Source organism: Chenopodium album, chromosome 25 (assembly GCF_948465745.1).
Source record: "Chenopodium album chromosome 25, dcCheAlbu1.1, whole genome shotgun sequence".
Lineage (NCBI taxonomy): Eukaryota > Viridiplantae > Streptophyta > Magnoliopsida > Caryophyllales > Amaranthaceae > Chenopodium > Chenopodium album.
In genome coordinates, this window is record NC_137858.1 from 13,321,119 (window position 1) to 13,341,380 (window position 20,262).

The 20,262-nt window shown below is 39.3% G+C and overlaps 2 protein-coding genes across 2 annotated transcripts; both read right to left on the minus strand.

Moving 5' to 3' along the window:
• Nucleotides 1–2,469: 2,469 nt before the first annotated feature.
• Nucleotides 2,470–2,880, minus strand: LOC145613728 (uncharacterized). The gene has a single exon (XM_081668796.1). It carries the CDS (start codon nt 2,878–2,880, stop codon nt 2,470–2,472), a length of 411 nt encoding a protein of 136 aa, XP_081524922.1.
• Nucleotides 2,881–11,711: 8,831 nt separating this feature from the next.
• On the minus strand, nt 11,712–20,008 carry LOC145613729 (uncharacterized). The gene is made up of 2 exons (XM_081668797.1): nt 19,142–20,008; nt 11,712–12,947 (listed from the first exon to the last, which is right to left on the minus strand). Exons 1-2 carry the CDS (start codon nt 20,006–20,008, stop codon nt 11,712–11,714), a joined length of 2,103 nt encoding a protein of 700 aa, XP_081524923.1.
• Nucleotides 20,009–20,262: the final 254 nt, after the last annotated feature.

Here is a 20,262-nt window from a genome sequence, read left to right on the forward strand (position 1 = left end):
TGCTGCTCCATTTGTATGGAGTCTTCATATTTGTTCGACGTTAGGTTCCTGTAGGGCCAGCACTTCTTTTTGCGCTTCTTGTTCAAGAGCTGGACTGAAATCGACTACGTCTGCAAAGGCTTGTGACTTGATTGCGATTCTAAGTTCATACTAAATGTCGTACTTGTTGAGATGGAGTGCCCACTTTTCCATCCTTCCTGACATTTCTGGCTTTCTCATGATAGCCTTAATGGGATAATTTGTGCGCACATGTATAGAATGGCTTTCAAAGTATGGACGTAGCTTAATTGAAGCAGTGACTAAGGCTAAGATGACTTTCTCTAAAGAAGCGTACCTGGTTTCCGCACTGAGTAAGATTTTACTTACGTAGTAAATTGGAAACTACTCCTTTTCTTCTTCCTCGGTGAGGACAGCACCGATTGTATCTTCTGATACTGCAAGATATAGCTGGATTGGCTTTCCCTCGTTTGGTTTGGAGAGTATTAAAGGATTGACTAAGTATTCCTTCAACTTCCGAAATGCCTCCTCATGTTCTTGCTCCCATTTGAATTCTTTATTTTTCTTCACTACGTCGTAGAAGACCTCTAAAGACCTGTAAGGCTCCATATATTTTCTTTGACTTTGGCCGTTCTAAGTGTAACACCCCGACCCCAAATAGATTAGGGAGGGGCCTATTGTCACGAAATGCGCATCAAGGGCCAACAACTGTCCCCACAAACCAACACGAGTCCTTCCGGCGCATTTTGTCCTTACTCATGCGTACCCCGAGAAAACTTCCCTGGAGGTCACCTATCCCAAGATTACTCCCAGCCAAGCACGTTTAACTATGGAGTATTCTTAGAATATGGGCTCCCTAAAAGGAAGATGCATCTTGTTGATATGAGTAGTATATCAAACTCTTTTAAAGCAATCATGAGGGGTATTACATACACTCCCACTTGAGAACGGCAACGCCCCCGTTGCGCCTGGAAAGCTAGGGACTCCAGTATTACGCCTAATGGCAACTGGGTAGCCAAAGTGTTACATCCAGTCTGGCTATGGCCATATGGCCCCAGAATTCTCCCCCGCTAGACGACTGACATAGGATTAATTATCCACGGTCAGCACGCGGTCGCAAGGTTGCTCTGATACCATTTGTAACACCCCGACCCCAAACAGATTAAAGAGGGGCCTATTGTCACGAAATGCGCATCAAGGGCCAACAACTGTCCCCACAAACCAACACGAGTCCTTCCGGCGCATTTTGTCCTCACTCATGCGCACCCCGAGAAAACTTCCCAGGAGGTCACCCATCCCAAGATTACTCCCAGCCAAGCACGCTTAACTATGGAGTATTCTTATAATATGGGCTCCCTAAAAGGAAGATGCATCTTGTTGATATGAGTAGTATATCAAACTCTTTTAAAGCAATCATGAGGGGTATTACACTAAGTCTAGGATAGCTTTGACTTGATCCAGGCTGGCCTTTATTCCTTGATGTGTTACCATGTATTTCAAGAATTTTCCTGATTGTACTCCAAACGTGCACTTTGCAGGATTTAGCTTCATGTCGTACTGTTTCAGGATGGTGAAAGCTTCCTTGAGATCTTTGACATTATCGGTTGCATTCTTGGACTTCACCACCATATCATCTATGTATACTTATGTATACTTCCATCGTGCTTCCAATTTGCTCTACGAACATTTTGTTTACTAACCTTTGATATGTCGCTCCTGCATTCTTTAGTCCTAAAGGCATCACCTTGTAGCAATAGGTCGATTCCTTGATCGGTGATGAAGGCGGTTTTCTCTTGATCATCTTTGTCCATGAGGATCTAATTATACCCATTGTATTCGTCCATGAAGAAGGATAGCTTGTGTCCTGATGTAGCATCTACCATGGCATCGATGTGGGGTAATGGAAATGGGTCTTTCGAGCAAACCTTATTGATGTCTGTAAATTCGATGCATATTCTCCATTTTCCATCTTTCTTCTTGACCACTACAACGTTGGCAAGCCACTATGGGTATTTTACCTCCCTAATTTTTCTTGTTTTGAGCAAATTTTGAACTTTTTCATTAATGACTTTGGCGCGGACTTTCTTCTTTTCTGCTTCACTAGCACATGTTTTGGATCTACATTTAACTTGTGTGTGATTATATCTGGAGAGATTCCCTTCATATCTTCATGTGTCCATGCGAACATGTCTTTCTCTGCTTCAAAGAAGTAAGAGGTTTGCTGATGGAGATCTGTACTCAGTTTTGATCCTATTTGTACTTTCTAATCTGGGTGTTTTGGGTTCATTCGGACCTCTGTTGCTTCTTACTCTTCTGCTATACTGAGTTTTTCCTAGCCCAACTTACCCTCTGGTTGCTATGCTGAGCCTTTCTCGACAATGTTGCTTTTAACGCTATCTTGTAACATTTTTTGGCTTCTTTCGGATCTACCTTGATCTCTTGGATCCCCTACTTTGTAGGAAGCTTGATGACTTAATGGTATGTGGACGGGATGGCTTTCATTTCATGTATCCATGGTCTGCCCAAAATCATGTTATAAGATGACAAAGTATCGATCACCGGGAACTTGACTTGTAGATTGATCCCTTTTTCATAGGTAGCCAATGTGATTTCTCCGATGGTTTTCTTGGTCTCCCCACTGAATCCTACCAACATTGTTGATTTATTGATGATACTCTTCTCGTCAATGTTCATATGTTTCACAGTATCGAGCATGATGATATTTGCTGAACTTCCGTTGTCAACTAGGATCCTTTTGATCAAGCAATTTGCTACTATAAGTGATATTACTAGGCCGTCATGATGTCCTTCCACCGCATCGCTTTCTTCACACGTGATGGGGATATCTAACTTTGCTTGCGCCTTCCTTTCGGGTTGATCCATGTTACTTTCCTCCATGACGCTTTGCTGTTGAATACGTCAGACCGCATACTTCTGACTTGCCTGATACGAAACATATGGTCTTGACTATTAGAGGAGGAGGTTGGGGGCCACCCTGCTTGGATTCTTTCTCTGTTCCTGAGCCTTTAGACATGTCCGTCAAGAGTTCTTTGAAGTAGCCCTTCTTCAATAAGTAGGCAACTTCCTTTCTGAGCGCGACGCATTCATCGGTCGTGTGGCCAATATCTAAATAGAAATCACACCACCTTGAAGGATCTTTCTTTTCTCCTGATCTGTCGCTCTTTCTGGGCCATTGAACAGTATCTCCCATCTTTTTCAAGTTCCTAATCACACCTATAGAGTTAACATTGAAACAACATTCATGCAGTTTAGGTGGGAGTTCTGGATCTTCCCTCCAATCTTTGAATCCTCCTTCTACAACATTGACTGATCCTTCTTCAAAACGGGAACGCTGATAAGGCTTGAATCGATGATCCCTTCTAGAGAAGTTGTTGCTTCTTCTTGACAAGCGATCTGGCAAAAGAGTGTTTCGCGCATACACGTCCTCTTCAAATCTGACTTGTGCCATTGCTTTTGCTTGAATATCTTCAAAAAATGCGCAGGGATATTTGGTTAACTCCTTGTAGAGTTCGCTATGATCCAGCAAACCCCTTCTAAATGCCTTGATAGTTGTAGGAGTATCACATTTTTGTATATCGATCTTCTCCTTGTTGAACTTGTTAAGATAATCTCTTAAGGGTTCTCCATGCCTCTGCATGACTCGGTACAGATCTGAAGATTGCTTCTCGATCTTTCTGCTGCTGGCGAACTAGATCTTTAATAGGTTTACCATTCCTGTAAAAGATCAAATAGTCCCATTATCTAAATTAATGAACCAGATGACCTGACAACATGGCTTCAAAGACTTTGCACATGATGGCCTCTTTGATATCTCAAGGGATTGAACTGGTCATCATCTTCTGCTTGTAGAGGGACACATGCTCATCTAGATTTGTTATACCATCATACATGGACATATTGGGCGTACTGAACTTCTTTGGTACTTCCACCATGGGGATCTCTTCTAAGAAGAGCGACTCTATGTAGCCATATGCAGCCTCTTTCTCCATGGGCTTTAGCACTCTTGGGATTTTTGCGATCTTGGCTTCGAATGGCTTGAGGTATTCTTTGACCACCTTTTTTATCTTTCCCTCCTCAGTTCCTGCCTTCTTGCTTTTTTGAAAAGCACCTGCATCAATAAAACCTTCGTCCAGGGATTCATCCCTGTTGTTAGAACTTTTTTCCCCAGCTGCTATCAAATCAAGCTACATGGATATGTCTTCGGTGTTCAATCTGGTATTGATTGTTTTGGATGCAGCCAATTGTATTTCGCTGCGGAGGGCCTCATTTTGTTTGGTTAGGTTAGTAAGTTTGGCCTCGATTTGGACTTTTTGGGCTAGTAGCGTTTCGATCTGGCTTTTATGTTGGTTTAGGGTCTGAAGAAATGCGTTCATTCCCTCATTGATTTCAGCTATGGTGAAAGGTACTGGTTGTCTAGTCATAGTGATTGTCTCGGTTTTGGTGGATTTGGCAGGTTAATTCATTATCAGCCCCACGATGGACGCCAAATTGTTTAGGCAAATCTTAGTTGGGATGATCTAGGAATTTGCTTACGGATTAAGGGGTAATAACAACCAAACCTTTAACATTAAACACAACAACCAAGAACAATAATAAAGCAATAAACAAACAATATTAATATAAAAGAGAGAGTTTAAAGATACAATACTGAGTAAGGACAAGCTCCTTGATCAGAAAGGACACAGTTCCGAGAGAATTAATGAAGTATATTGTTTGTATTAATGTATTAGTGAGTGTATGAAGCTATTACAATGTCTAATTCTGCTATTTATACGGTTATACCTAGGAACAGCTAGGGTTACAAAGATATCAGAATATATACAAAAGGGGAAGATCTTCTTGATTTTATTCTTCTTTCCTTGCATTTTTCGCATGTCCTTGCTTAATTGATCTCTTCATTATCTTGCTATACTCGCATCAAGCAGGCCGTTTGCTTGATTCTTGATGTAAATTGAATGCTTGGGTGTGCCCTAGGGGTTATTGGGTTGCTTAGTGAAACGGGCGCAAATTTTAAGGTGCACCTAGAAATAGGTGCACCACACCTATACTTTTGAACATTTTGTATAAAAATCTGAACAATTGCAAATTTTGAACATGTAGTACAAACATCTGAACATCGCAAATTTTGAACATTTAGTTAAAAAATTTGAACAATCGCAATGCATCACGCCTATACTTTTGAACATTTAGTTTAAAAAATCTGAACAATTGTGAATTTTGAACATTTAGTAAAAAAATCTGAACATCGCAAATTTTGAACATTTAGTACAAAAATCTGAATAATCGCAATGCACCACGCCTATACTTTTGAACATTTAGTAAAAAACTATGAACAATAACAAATTTTGAACATTTAGTAAAAACATCTGAACAATCGCAAATTTTAAATTATTACGAGTCAACAAATTTTGAAAGTAGTTTGTGTGACATCGTAATAATTTAATAATTTTGTAATATAAACTGAACATTAACTTATATACAAAATGAACATCGCTGTATAAAATATGAACATAAAAATTGCATGTTTATGTTCAGTTTTTGTGACTTGTTCATATTTTTTTACTAAATGTTCATTTTTTGTTAAATGTTCAATTTTTTTTACTAAATGTTCAAAAGTATAGACGTGGTGCACCTAAAACTAGGTGCACCATGGTGCACATAATACTAATTGTGGATGCCCAACATATAGGAAAAGAGATTTGGCAATTGTGATTTACTTGCACTTTACTTTCCTTTGACAAACTAAAGAAATTCGTTGCTTGTTTGCTAGGAGTTCTTTGTTTTTATTACTATGTCCCAAGTCCAAGTCCAAATCAAATTCTTTATTTCACGACCAAATGCTACATCGTCATTAAGCAAGTCACTAGGTTAGTTGCCCCTATTTCAAGATTCTCATCATATTTGAATTGTCTTATAACTTATTCTAGTATAATTACATTGTATGTTGTTATTTTTCCCAAAAAAAAAAAAAAAAAAAAAAACACAATCCATGTCGGAGTCATCGGAGTCGTGTTCGTATATATCAACTCAACATCTTAGTTTCCTATTCAAATATGGTTCTAGTCTTGCAGCCCTACACCATAAAATGATGAAAAAAGATAGTCGTCAAAATATTAGGATAATTGAGTCTTTCAATATTGTCAACGAAATCATAAGATTTAAGGAAGAGTTGACAAAAGCCAAACAAAGCCTAGCACCACTTTGCTACTCTTTTGACAGGGGCGGATTTAAAGTCATTGAAAAAGTTCGAGGTGTTGTTGAAGGGTTGATTTCTGTTGACCACGAAAATGAGGAAAGGTACAAGGAGCTACTGAAAGAGCTTGATTCGATGAAGGATGATTCTCAAAAGCTGAGTGCTAACGGTCATGGGTTGTCGCCATCGATTCATAAAGACACTCAGCCTTATAATACAGATATATATCATCTCCAGGAAGCATTTATGGGGCTTCCACTCATTGAGAGAGATCGGCTTGTAAGTTGCAGCCAATTCGCAGGACTTTACACTAGTCTCGAGTCTTTTACTTCATCAAATCTAGAGATTAACAAAGGAGTGTTAATTAATTGGTTGATAGGAATAGATATAATAGATGATCCGTTGGAGGGAGAACAATTTCTAGCCGAGCTTGTAGCTGAGCCGGCTTTCAACCTGATCCGCGCCAACAGCAGCAGCAGAATTCTAATAAGCCCAGGTTTCATCTGGTGCTTGGAATCACTATCATATTTTCTTCCAGAAAGCGGTAGAGAAAAAGTAACATCTGCTGGTCCATTTGCATACAAATGGCGTAAAGGCAACAAAAAATCATTGATGATGGTGAACAAAAGTACATATAGGCTGAATGAACAGGTGATAAAAAAGCCTAGAGGACTTGATGAAGCCGATAACTGGACATTACAGGTAGTACACCTCGGTAACATTCACCGTGGCATGGGCGGCCATGTTATGGTGGAAGACACGTTTATAAGCGTATTTGATCGGTTATTGAAGGAGGAGAAAGACATAAGGTTTCTGAGCCTTAGAGGGATATTGAGAATTCAACGGCTACCAGATTCGGTTTGCAAGCTTAAGAAACTAAGGGTATTGGATCTCAGATCATGTCAAGACTTAATTTCTCTTCCCAACGATATTGGGAGCTTAATCGAGCTTGTATGCTTGTACTTATTCGAGTGCTATCAGCTGAATCACATCCCCTATGGAATCACCCTACTGACCGAGCTTAGAGTACTCCTGGGGTTCATAATTACTGATAACCTGCAACAGCCAAAACATTCAAATGAACGATTTGCTGAATTCGACGATTTGGAACACCTGACAAAGCTCATCAAATTGAGTATTCGCACTAGAAGAATGAGCTTTCCCACAAACGAAGATATCAAAACTCTCAACCTGATGCAGGAACTCAGGACATTGAAAATCACTTGGGTAAAAGCCCTTGTTCTGAACGCTTCTGCTGATGTGGCTAACGAGAAATATGTATACACACAGGGGCTCCCGAAAACCATAGAGAAACTAGAGCTCCAGGCTCCTCCTGATGACAGCACAGCTTCACGACTGCTAGAACTGTCTAGCCACAGCAGTATTCGCAGCCTCGAAAAGCTATACATCAGAGGAGGTAGTCTTCAGAAGCTGTATTCTGATCAATATTCCTTCCCACACGTTAAGAGATTGCTTCTTCGGCATTTACCTCAACTTCATATGGATTGGCATGAATTAAAGCTCTTATTTCCAAGCTTGAGTTACCTTCAGATTTATGAATGTCCCTGTCTTACTCACTTATTGCCGTGCGACAAAAATGGTGAGTGGAATCATCTTGGAAATTAAAGTAAATACTCTCATCTTAACACTTGTTCTTACTTTTTGATGATCAATAATTTCTCTTACATCCATAAATCAATAAATTTTTAGCCAAGTAATGTAATTATTACTTTCTCTTTTTTTAGTTGACATATTTTCTCATATTGTAAATACTACTTTCATTCTTTCATGGTTTACTCATTTATTATAGTTACGTAATTTTAAAAAATTGTTAAAAAAATGTTATTAGTGATAAGATAATGTAAAAATATGAACTTATGTAGAAAAAAGGTGAATAAAGTAAGTAGGAACGAGAGTTTCTAACGATTTCGTTATTATATATATACATATGCATATGTATATACATATGTAATATATATACATATGCATATGTATATACATATATACATATGCATATGTATATACATATATACATATGTATATACATACATACATATTTATAAACATACATATATGGACAATTACGATTAGATTTTGAGCAAGAACCAAATGCCTCACGTTGAGAATTATAGGATGTGCTATGCATGTATAGGGGTGTAAATGAACCGAGGTGATCAATACACTACTTGGGTTCAAGCTCGGTTTAATAATTGACTTTAAAAACGAATATAAATATGCTCATTCATAAAATTTCATAAACTCGTTTATTTATGTTCACAAAACACTAGTTTATTTATATTCACGAGCTACTCATTAATTATATTCGTGAACAAACACACTTATTAGAGTACCAAATTTAATAAGAACGAATATTTCCAAATTTAGGAAAAGAAAAAATGGAGTTTAAAAGGAAAGAAAAACAAAACACATGAATTGCTATGCAATTAGATTACCTTCTTAATTTATAATAAAAATTAGAAAATATACACTTTAATAATCCTAATTATTATTGGCGATTTACTTTTAATTTAATAATCCCAACTAAGGATTATTTTCTAATAATCTCAACTATGGGGTTAGTTTCGCTCTAATGATCTTAACCGGTCAACACAAAGTCAACAACCTATTATAACAGGTTACCATGACACGTGTTAACACGTGATTGGTCTAAAAAAAAAACCAAAAAGTCTCAACCACCGCCAAACCCTAACCCCACCCATTAATACGCCGGAAAACTAGCCAACCACCCCCATTAATCACCAAAACCCGCCGGCCGGATAGATCTTAGCTCTACCGCACCATTTAACCTAACCCCGACCTACAAAACCACTCGCCCAGCCAATGAAACCCCAAAAGCCACCAACACAACGATGGGTTTCCACCATATTTTGGTTGAAGAGGGTGGCGGTGAGAGGGAAGATGGAGGGGTATGCCTCATAGAGTAAGTTAGCGGTGATTCTTGGATCTACGTTGGTGGTGATTGGGGTTGGAGTGGCTGGTTTTAGGGGTTGGGGCTAGCTTAAATATGCCAATTTCGGTGGTTAATGGGGGTAGCCGGCCGATTTATGACAAACTTAGGGGATGGGTTAGGGTTCTTGCGGCAAAGGTAAGGGTGGGGAAATGGGTGGCTGGATCGGAATTTTAGTTTTTTTTCACTCTTTAAAAAAAATTGATATGTGTTTTAACATTTTAAATTTTTGATCATTCACGTGTTGCCATATGGACATTATTTCAGCTGGTCACTGGTCACTAACACCATTGGAGGCAAATTAACCTCATAATTGGGATTATTAAATAATAAACCTTAGTTGGGATTAGACCTGGCAATCCTGACCTGACCCGATTGACCTGACCCGAATAACCGGACCCGTAACCTGAAGTTGACCCGAAATCATTGACCCAAAAATGACCGGAACTCGAACTAACCCGACCCGACCTGAACCCGACTCGAAATGGAGTTGACCCGAACATGACCTGATGACCCGAAGTGACCCGACTCGAATGACCTGACCCGAAATTGACCCAAAACCCGAACTTGACCCGAATCAACCCGACCCGAATTGACCCGAATAATAAGAGAATAGGATGAAATGGTTAATTACTTGTTTTAAGGCTTCTATATTTTCTAAGTAATAGGTACTCACTTTTTTTTTTATTATTTTCCAACTATTTTTTTTAAGTGAATTTATTCTGGTGACCCAACACAAACTTGACCCGAATAGGCCCGACCCGAGTTGACTCAACCGAAATTGACCCGACTCGAAATTGACCCGAAAATTGATCCTAAATATTGACCCGACCTGAATTGACCCGACCGGAACTTAACCCGACCCGAACTTGACCCGAAGTGCTGACCTGAATTAGACCCGAAACCCGAGTCGACCCGACTCGACCCGAACATTTGCTGACCCGAACTTGACCCGACCTGAATTGACCCAACCCAAACCTGACCCGAATAGCCTGTTTGCCAGGTCTAGTTGGGATAATAATTAAAATATATATATATATATATATAAATATATATATATATATATATATATATATATATATATATATATACATAATAATAATAATAATAATTAAAAAAAATGTAGACAAAGTAACACTCATGATGGATGGCCATATCGTGTGAATACATACGGGTCTAGGCCACACCTGTCACAACTATTCACTTTATACAACCAAGGAGGTTCCACCTCAAAACTATATAGCAATGATGGGAGTAGCCCCTTAGCCTTATAAGGTGGACACAAATTTCTCTTTTCTTTAATGTGGGATATACATCCCAATACTTCTCTTCGCTTTTACCCTCTTTCAATGTGTGACAGCACTTGCACTCACATCATCACATGTGGGTTTACTCATAGGCTCAACACCTCTAAAAAGGGCTCCTACTTAACTAACTCATAGGCTCAACACCTCTAAAAAGGGCTCCTACTTAACTAACTCATAGGCTCAACACCTCTAAAAAGGGCTCCTACTTAACTAATTGCATTTTTTTTAAAACAAAAATTACTGGCTAATTACCAAGCTAAGCTTGGTCTAGAAATAAGGATTGTCACCTTCCGATCTTGAGATTGGGGGTTCAATTCCCACTAGAGACACTTTGAGGGTGGTGATCCCTTACCCCCTCCCCCCCCCCCCTTCATTCTTAAAGTGTCTAACCCGCAAATATCGGACTAAAAAAACCGTAAAAGTTGATGTACGATCGGGGTTTATCTCCTTATCTTAAAAATTACTGGCTAATTAATATTCTCCTTTTGCTTCATGCTCCAATAAAATTTTATTCATCGCTACCTTTAATCTTTTTCATTTTTACAAAAATAACTTGGGCAAGTTATTAAATACTTCATGCTTTATTCAATTCATTGCTTACCACGTACTTCAAGAACTAATACTTTAATTTATATTAAAGCTTAGGAAAGTTGTCCAAGTTAAAATGACCACTTTAATTTACAGTAGAACGCTTCGATGATGTTGAAAAATAATGGCAAGGTATAAAAGTTAGATACGGAGTAAATTTTTTTTTTTTGTGTGTGTGTTACAACTTACAAGCATTTGATACTATAGCTCTTGGCCAAAGCCTTTCCCTTAGTTTCGGTAAAATTGATAAGGGCCGATGCAAAAATCTTTTGTAGACTATATAGATTCACGCGTGTCAATCAGCTTTAATTTATACTCCCTCCGTATTTTTATAAATACCCCACTATTTAAAAACGGATGTTTTTTAACAAATTATTGTTGCCTCATTTTCTAATATAAGAAACAATAAGTACAATGTTATTGAATTAGAAATCACAATACAATCACTTAGATGACTGCTGCCACTGGTATATATGGCTTATAATAGAAGATGTAATTGTGTGAATAAATCCCCAAGAGATATTAGTAACAATTTATTTAACAATGCTTTGAAGGAAATAGAAAATCAAGCAATTAACACATACGGACAATTAAATTAAATTTGCATCATTGAAACATATTCGTACTAGTACTAATCTCACTTGCCAATGACGAGTTTAGCAGTGCGAAGGGTTTTAATTTCAGGAAGAGGTAGGCGAAAACCAAGATGACTCATGAAAAGCCACACCAATGTTATGAGTTCTCCGCCTTTGCTCAAATTAGCGAAGTTGTATCTAGGCGAGGATCGGATTGCAGCGTAGCACAACATTTCCACCCAAACTTTGCTTATTACTTCCCACTTCTTGTCTCCAAACATATTCAGCTGCTTAGCTAAGCAACACGCTTCGTCGAAGACAGATTGGCTGTCGTTGTAGTGGGATACTTCAGCTGCAACTCTATCGTCTAATTTATTTGTAACCACATGATCACAAAACTTTCTCATTCTATCATCAATTTTAGTAAGCGATGGGTCTGCTGCTTTACTATATGCCTCAATTATATCTTTTTTCGTGCTTTTAAAATGAACCTCGGACTTACTCACCACCAGTGGCACCAGTTCCTGTCGTCTTAGTACAAGGTACACCATGTAATCAGAGAGTTGCTTGCTAATTCCACAATGTAGTTCACGCTTTTGCTCCTTGTAGTTAGAAGACTCCATCCAGTAGCAAAAATCAGTAGCGAGGTGCCACGTCAGCAAGCTTCTACAATAATCATGAACTTCAATGGTCCAAGGATGCAAGTACTCGGAAACCAGAAAGTAGTCATCTTCAAATACCAAATTACCTCTAGCTGAACATACTTGGTCCATTCGCGCTTCTTGTCCAATTGCTAGCCTGGCCTTCCGTTGTAGCTCTTCAAAGATGAACTTGAGATAAGAATGATTAATTGGTTTTTGTTCAACGTAAAACCAGTCGATCAAGTAATCTTTAATCCGCTTTATAAAAACTAAATCGACGACTTTAGAGGCTTCCGGGTTGACACTGCAGTCTAACAAATTGTAGCTTGAGGTGAATTGGCACCACCTTTCAGAATCAGGGTCTCTGCTCCAAATGGACCACTTAAGCAACACTGACAAAACATTGTTGAGGAGGCTTGATGGCTTGTCAACCGTCAGCTTGGTCACCATGATAATGAACCAATCGGAAAGCAGGAACCTAACAAAAGCGGCTATGTCTAGAACTATAGCACCCGCGAGTAAGGCAAAGGTCACACCAACATCAATGGGATTGTATTTCTTACTACCAACAGCGAAGAAGAACAATATGGATGCCGTAACTACTGAGAGGAAGCAAGCAATGCGCAAAATACCTCGTCTCTTGTATACCAAAAACACCTTTGTGTGCAATGTTGGAAGTTCTTGATATAAAACAAGAGTGTTGGGAAAAATAAGAGGGAAAGAGAGAGAGAAATAAATGGAAGGGGAAAAGTCCCACATTGATTGGGGAGGAAGGTTTTTCCTTGTTTTTATAATGTAGTGCTTTAGCACTACTTAGTTGAGTGAGTTGGAGGTGTGTGTTACTCCACACACACACACGCGCGCGCGCGCGCCGAGCCGAGCCGGGTCGGGTCGGGTCGGGCTCGGGCTCGGGCCTCGGGACTTGGGGTCTTGGGGAATGCGATGCGCGGGCGTGGGTCCTTGTTATCTTTTTGGAGAAATTTTATTTCCCTTTTCTTTGTTAAACAGAATATTCCTTTTTGTCTGTTGGGTTTATTCTTTTCTGACTGTTGTGAGAATTAATCAGCCATTAATTCCTTGATTGTAGCTGACTGATTAATTCCTTGTTTCTTGCCTCGGTTGTTGACTGACCAGATTAATCTGGTCGTTTTCTTGGCCAGATTCTTCCCACCTTTCATGCTTTCCGTTTTTCCTCTTCACCCTATAAATATTCGGTGGTTTTCTTAGCCAAAACACACAACACAATCAGTCATCTCTCTTCTCTAAAATTATCTAAACACATGTTCTTTACATTCTGTTTTCTGGGCAAGTATTCTGAGTTCCAGTCGGGTTTGTGAGTGCACATAAACTCCGGCGCCGTGCTTATCCTGGAGGGCGACCGCAATTGTCTACTGCACCGGGAGGTAGCGCGGAATCGTCTTTTAGGTCAGTGGTTCTCCACGACGCGGCTATTGTCAGTTTGGTTCACGCATCAAGAGATAAGTTATTTCTGGTTTATTGCTTATTAGTATAACAATCTAAAAGACGATTATGGCTTCCAAATTCCTTGTTCCTGATATGTCTAAACTAGAACCTCTGATATGTCTATAAGAATTATAAACGTTGGGCTGTTAGGATGCATTTTTATTTGGAGCAGATTGATGTTGCATATGTTCTTGATGATATTGTTGAACCTGTTGATAAAGATGATTTGTCTGAATCTGAGATTAAGTTTTCTAAGGATGATAGAACTTGTAAGGGCATGTTGTTGCATTATATGTCGAATAGTCTGTTGGATATTTATATGGGTTTCTATCATGCTAAGGATATTTGGGATGCTTTAGAGAAAAAATATGGAACTGATGATGCTGGTACTAAACGTTATTGTGTTAGTAAGTGGTTAAGTTTTCAAGTTGTTGATGATAAGCCTATTATTGATCAGATTCATGCTTATGAGAGTATTTGTATTAATATGGCTGCTGAAGGTCTGTCTATTTGTGATACTACCCTTGCTATTGTTCTTATTGAGAAACTCCCTCCCTCTTGGAAGGATTTTCGTAACCAACTCATGCACAAAAAGAAAGACCTAACCTTAGAGGAACTTGCTGCCCACCTCAAAATTGAGGAGGAAAACCGTATCAAAGACAAAACCCCTTCTGTTTTCCCTTCCTCTTCTTCTGCCAAAGCCAACCTTGTTGAACCCAAATCAAACAACCAGTCCAAAGCCAAAAACAGTAACCTTAAGCCTAATGGGAAAATTCAGAAGTACAAGTTTAAGGGAATCTGTTATGAGTGTGGTTTGACTGGTCACAGGGCTAGAGATTGCAGGGTCAAGAAGAAGAATGGGCAAAGTCAAGCAAATCTTATTGAGGATTCTGACGTTATTGTTGCTGTTGTTTTAGAAGCTAACTTTACAGGTAATGCTGCTGAGTGGATTGTTGACACTGGAGCTACCAGGCACATCTGCGCCAACAAGGACATGTTCACTACCTATGACAAGGTTGAAGGTGAAAATGTCTTCATGGGCAACTCAGCTTCTGCTTCTATCCAAGGCAAAGGGAAGATCGTTCTCGCTCTCACTTCTGGAAAATTGCTTACTCTCACTAATGTTTTGCATGTTCCAGAAATGCGCAGGAATTTAATTTCTGGCAGTTTGCTCATGAAAGCTGGACTGAAGCTCTCCTTTGATTCTGATAGATTAGTTCTTACTCGCAATGGGGAATTTGTGGGGAAGGGCTTTTGTAATGGGGGGCTTTTTACTCTTGATGTTAAAATTGACACTATGAATAAGAATGCTAGTACTTCTTCTGCTTATATTGCTGAGTCTATTGATTTATGGCATGCTAGATTAGGTCACGTTAATTTTGATTCTGTTAAAAGGCTTAAACACTTAAATTTGATTCCAAGTTTTTCTAAAACTGATTTTTCGAAATGTCAAGTTTGTGTTGAAGCCAAATTTACTAAGAAGCCATTTAAATCAGTAGATAGACAGACTGAAGTACTAGAACTTGTTCATAGTGACTTAGGTGATTTTAATAATCACGAAAGTAGAGGGGGTAAAAAGTATTATATTACTTTTGTTGATGATTGTTCACGTTTTTGTATGGTTTATCTTCTCAGGTCTAAGGACGAAGCTGAGGAAATGTTCCTCAAATATAAAGCTGAGGTAGAAAACCAGTTGGACAAAAAGATCAAGAGGGTTAGGAGTGACAGGGGTGGGGAGTACAGCCCTGACACTCTTAAGGCATTTTGTGAGCAACTTGGCATTGTTCATGAGACGACGGCTCCCTATTCACCCGAACAAAACGGTATAGCTGAAAGGAAAAATAGAACTTTAAAGAATATGATGAATTCTATGCTTATTAGTTCTGGGCTTCCTAATAACATGTGGGGGGAGGCTATTCTTTCTGCTTGTCATGTTTTGAACAGGGTTCCTCACAAGAAGCTTGACAAGACTCCATACGAAATATGGAAAGGTCGAGCGCCAAACCTGAAATACTTGAAAGTGTGGGGGTGCCTAGCAAAAGTAGGCACACCTAGCTTCAAGAGGGATAAGATTGGTCCCAAAACTGTTGATGCTATTTTTATTGGCTATGCTTATCAAAGTGCAGCTTATCGTTTCTTTGTTAAAGGTGCTAACAATTCTTATGCAGGTGGTCATATCATTGAAGCAAGAGATGCTGAGTTCTTTGAGAACATTTTTCCTTTGAAAATGTCTCCTTCTAATGATAGTGAATTGCATGCTAGTAGTTCTGTTAGTTTACCTATTGCTAATGCTCCTATTACTAACGAGATGATTCTGTTTTGGAGCCAAGGAGAAGCAAAAGGGGAAGAAAGGAAAATAGTTTTGGTCCTGATTTTATTACTTCTTATTTATCTGAATCTTCCTTAATTGATGATGATTTTGTGCATATTTTTGTTTTGGAAGATGATCCAAGAACCTATGATGAGGCAATGAGGTCAGTTGATGCTGTATTTTGGAAAGAAGCAATTGATAGTGAATTACAATCAATTCTCAATAATAACACTTGGGAATTGGTTGAACTTCCTAGAGGTTGTAAGCCCATTACTTGTAAATGGATCTTTCGGAAAAAATTAAAGGCCGATGGATCCATAGACAAGTATAAGGCAAGGATAGTGGTAAGGGGTTTTACTCAAAAGTTTGGCATTGATTATTTTGATACTTACTCCCCTGTTACTAAAATTGCAACCATTAGGACTTTAATTGCTCTTGCTTGCATTTTTGGTCTTGTTGTTCATCAAATGGATGTCAAAACTGCATTTTTGAATGGTGACTTGGATGAGGAGATTTACATGGTCCAACCTGAAGGGTTCGTTGTTCCAGGACAAGAGGAGAAGGTTTGTAAGTTAGTCAAGTCATTGTATGGGCTTAAACAAGCTCCAAAGCAATGGCATGACAAATTCGATAAGACTATGACTGGTAATGGTTTTCATGTTAATGAAGGTGACTCTTGTGTTTATTTTAAGCATGATAGTCATGGGTGTGTAATTATTTGTCTTTATGTGGATGATATGTTGATTTTTGGGACTAACTTGGATCGTGTAAATGAGACAAAACAGTTTTTGAGTTCGAATTTTGAAATGAAAGACATGGGTGAGGCAGATGTGATTTTGGGAGTAAAAATCAAGAGGACTCCAAATGGCATCTGTCTTAATCAGTCACACTATGTTGAAAAACTTCTTAAAAAGTTTGACTCATTTAATGTCGATCCAGTTAAGACTCCCTATGACCCAAGTTTCCACTTAAGGAAAAATAATGGTAATCCAGTTAATCAGTCTGAATATGCTAGAATTATTGGTAGTATTATGTTTCTTATGAACTACACTAGACCTGACATTGCTTATTCTGTTAGTAGGTTGAGCAGGTACACTCATAATCCAAGCAGTGATCATTGGATTGCTCTAAGGAGGTTGCTTAGGTACCTTAAGGGTACTATGGATTGGGGTTTGCACTACTCCAAATTTCCTGGAGTTTTGGAGGGTTTTTGTGATGCCAACTGGGTATCCGATAATGATGAAGTTAACTCCACTAGTGGCTATGTCTTCACCCTTGGGGGTGGAGCCGTATCCTGGAAATCTTGTAAGCAATCTTGTACTGCTATGTCTACTATGGAATCTGAGTTTATTGCTCTTGAATTAGCAGGTCATGAGGCAGAATGGTTGAGGAACATGCTTGCAGATATTCCTCTGTGGGGGAAGCCAGCTCCTTCAGTTGCACTTCATTGTGATTCGCAAGCTGCTATTGCTGTTGCACACAACCATGCCTATAATGGGAAGAAGAGACACATCCGTCTGAGGCATAAAGCCGTCAGAAATTTGTTGTCTGAAGGGGTGATATCACTGGACTATGTTAAGTCCGAAAAGAACATTGCGGATCCGTTAACTAAAGGCCTATGTAAAAAACTAGTTTTGGAAACATCGGAAGAGATGGGGCTAAAGCCCGTTGTATGAATTGTGAAATAATGAACTCCTACTCACTATGAGTTCAAAGGGGAACGTTATGTAATAATTCGGAAGCACATTTTTATTTTATTTGTCCATCTCTAGATGTTTGTTTTGTGCTTAGCTACATATGAGAAGGAGGTTGAGCATACGGCTCTTAATGAACCCATATCCATATTTTTGGAGGTGTGTTGTAGCTCACACTTGATGGAGTTCACCTACTTAGGTGTGGAAGTGTGGCCGCTTCCTATGAGTATTTCGTGGGCTTATACTCTAGAGCACCTATGAGCATCCAGGCTGGACGTATGGCCAGTATAATGCGTCATCTTTATTCGCGGAATTTCAGAATATTATACATGTTCAATTGTGTGGCTCAAAGTGACGGGTCCCTAACTCCCTATTGAGTTCAAGACGAAGGTCACTTGTTAGGTGAGGGATCATAGCTTGATGTCCACTATGTGTTAATTCAAGTCGCGAGACATTGACACTTATGCAATTGTTTTGTTTTGCCCAGAATTCATTTTTCCTTTCTTTCTTTTTCATATCTTCGAACCTGTGGGGGATTGTTGGAAGTTCTTGATATAAAACAAGAGTGTTGGGAAAAATAAGAGGGAAAGAGAGAGAGAAATAAATGGAAGGGGAAAAGTCCCACATTGATTGGGGAGGAAGGTTTTTCCTTGTTTTTATAATGTAGTGCTTTAGCACTACTTAGTTGAGTGAGTTGGAGGTGTGTGTTACTCCACACACACACACGCGCGCGCGCGCGCCGAGCCGAGCCGGGTCGGGTCGGGTCGGGCTCGGGCTCGGGCCTCGGGACTTGGGGTCTTGGGGAATGCGATGCGCGGGCGTGGGTCCTTGTTATCTTTTTGGAGAAATTTTATTTCCCTTTTCTTTGTTAAACAGAATATTCCTTTTTGTCTGTTGGGTTTATTCTTTTCTGACTGTTGTGAGAATTAATCAGCCATTAATTCCTTGATTGTAGCTGACTGATTAATTCCTTGTTTCTTGCCTCGGTTGTTGACTGACCAGATTAATCTGGTCGTTTTCTTGGCCAGATTCTTCCCACCTTTCATGCTTTCCGTTTTTCCTCTTCACCCTATAAATATTCGGTGGTTTTCTTAGCCAAAACACACAACACAATCAGTCATCTCTCTTCTCTAAAATTATCTAAACACATGTTCTTTACATTCTGTTTTCTGGGCAAGTATTCTGAGTTCCAGTCGGGTTTGTGAGTGCACATAAACTCCGGCGCCGTGCTTATCCTGGAGGGCGACCGCAATTGTCTACTGCACCGGGAGGTAGCGCGGAATCGTCTTTTAGGTCAGTGGTTCTCCACGACGCGGCTATTGTCAGTTTGGTTCACGCATCAAGAGATAAGTTATTTCTGGTTTATTGCTTATTAGTATAACATGCAAGATATCATAAATCAAGTTGAGCTCAATCATTATGATCTTGACACCTATAATGATAGGTTGTTTGAGGAAGAGTAGCTCAACAAGGTTGTGATCATCCTTTAAGCTCAAGACATCGTCTGCTAGAATGCCTTTGAAGTTATCATAGAGATTGTAGGCATGATTTACCATCTCATCAATCTTGGCCTCCTTATGGTAGTGAGATTCCGAATCATCATTGTAGTAGTCAATAATATTGTCTTCTTTCGCGCTAGGAGAATGGTTAATTACTTCAAATTTAGACGGTATATGAGAAGTTTCTGCAGAATAATATTCATCAGCCCACTTATTGAGGGAACTTATTGGTTCTTCCCCAAGAGAGGCTCTAATACCTTCCCTGCTTGCAAAATACAAAGCACATGTTCGCTCAGTATATTTGATAAACCCGTCTATAAACATGAAGAGCATGGGAAGCCATAGACGACTATGCCTTCCTGGACCAATAGACAACCCAAAGACATAAAGGGTGACCACCGTTTGGGTGGCCAGCTGACGTGCGTGGCGATGCCACAGCTCGTTGTCTTCGAGAGCCAGAGCAGTGATTGTGTATGGCCCACCAAGATGCAGGAGAAGAAAGGGTGCCCAAAATGCTAGGATGTCTGATCTCGGATCATTATCACTTTGGGGGCTACGGCTGATCAATCCAATGACTAAGAGCGCGATTGAATCAGCAGATAAATAAAGCAGCCACAGGGCGACCATCAGAAGTCCCTTTGCACTGCTTTTTCTGAGGGGTGCAAGAAATGCCAGTAATGCCTGGATAACCAAACTAAGAAGCATTAAGGTCGGCACTTCCAATGTTAGCCATATCCATGAATGCTTCATCTTCTTCAGGTGTAGTATACTACATTAAGAGTTCATATATATATATATATATGGTACAAAGTGAAGTGCTTTATAGTATGATTTTTTATTAGGAAAGATATGATAGAATCTCTAATTAATTATCTTATGGTAGTACTATCTTATCTTAGGAAATTATTGTTAGTTTCCTAGTTTGATATTATTTGGTATTATCTTCTCCTTGTAGCCCAAGGAGTCCTCTTGTATAAATATTTGATCATAATCAATGAGAAGGG

Coding starts and splice junctions, on each gene's coding strand:
- LOC145613729 (XM_081668797.1), bottom strand. CDS start 20,008: ATGAAGCATTCATGGATATGGCTAACATTGGAAGTGCCGACCTTAATG. Junction 12,948..19,141: donor TGATTTATGATATCTTGCAT/GTTATACTAATA, acceptor TTGCACACAAAG/GTGTTTTTGGTATACAAGAG.
- LOC145613728 (XM_081668796.1), bottom strand. CDS start 2,880: ATGGATCAACCCGAAAGGAAGGCGCAAGCAAAGTTAGATATCCCCATC.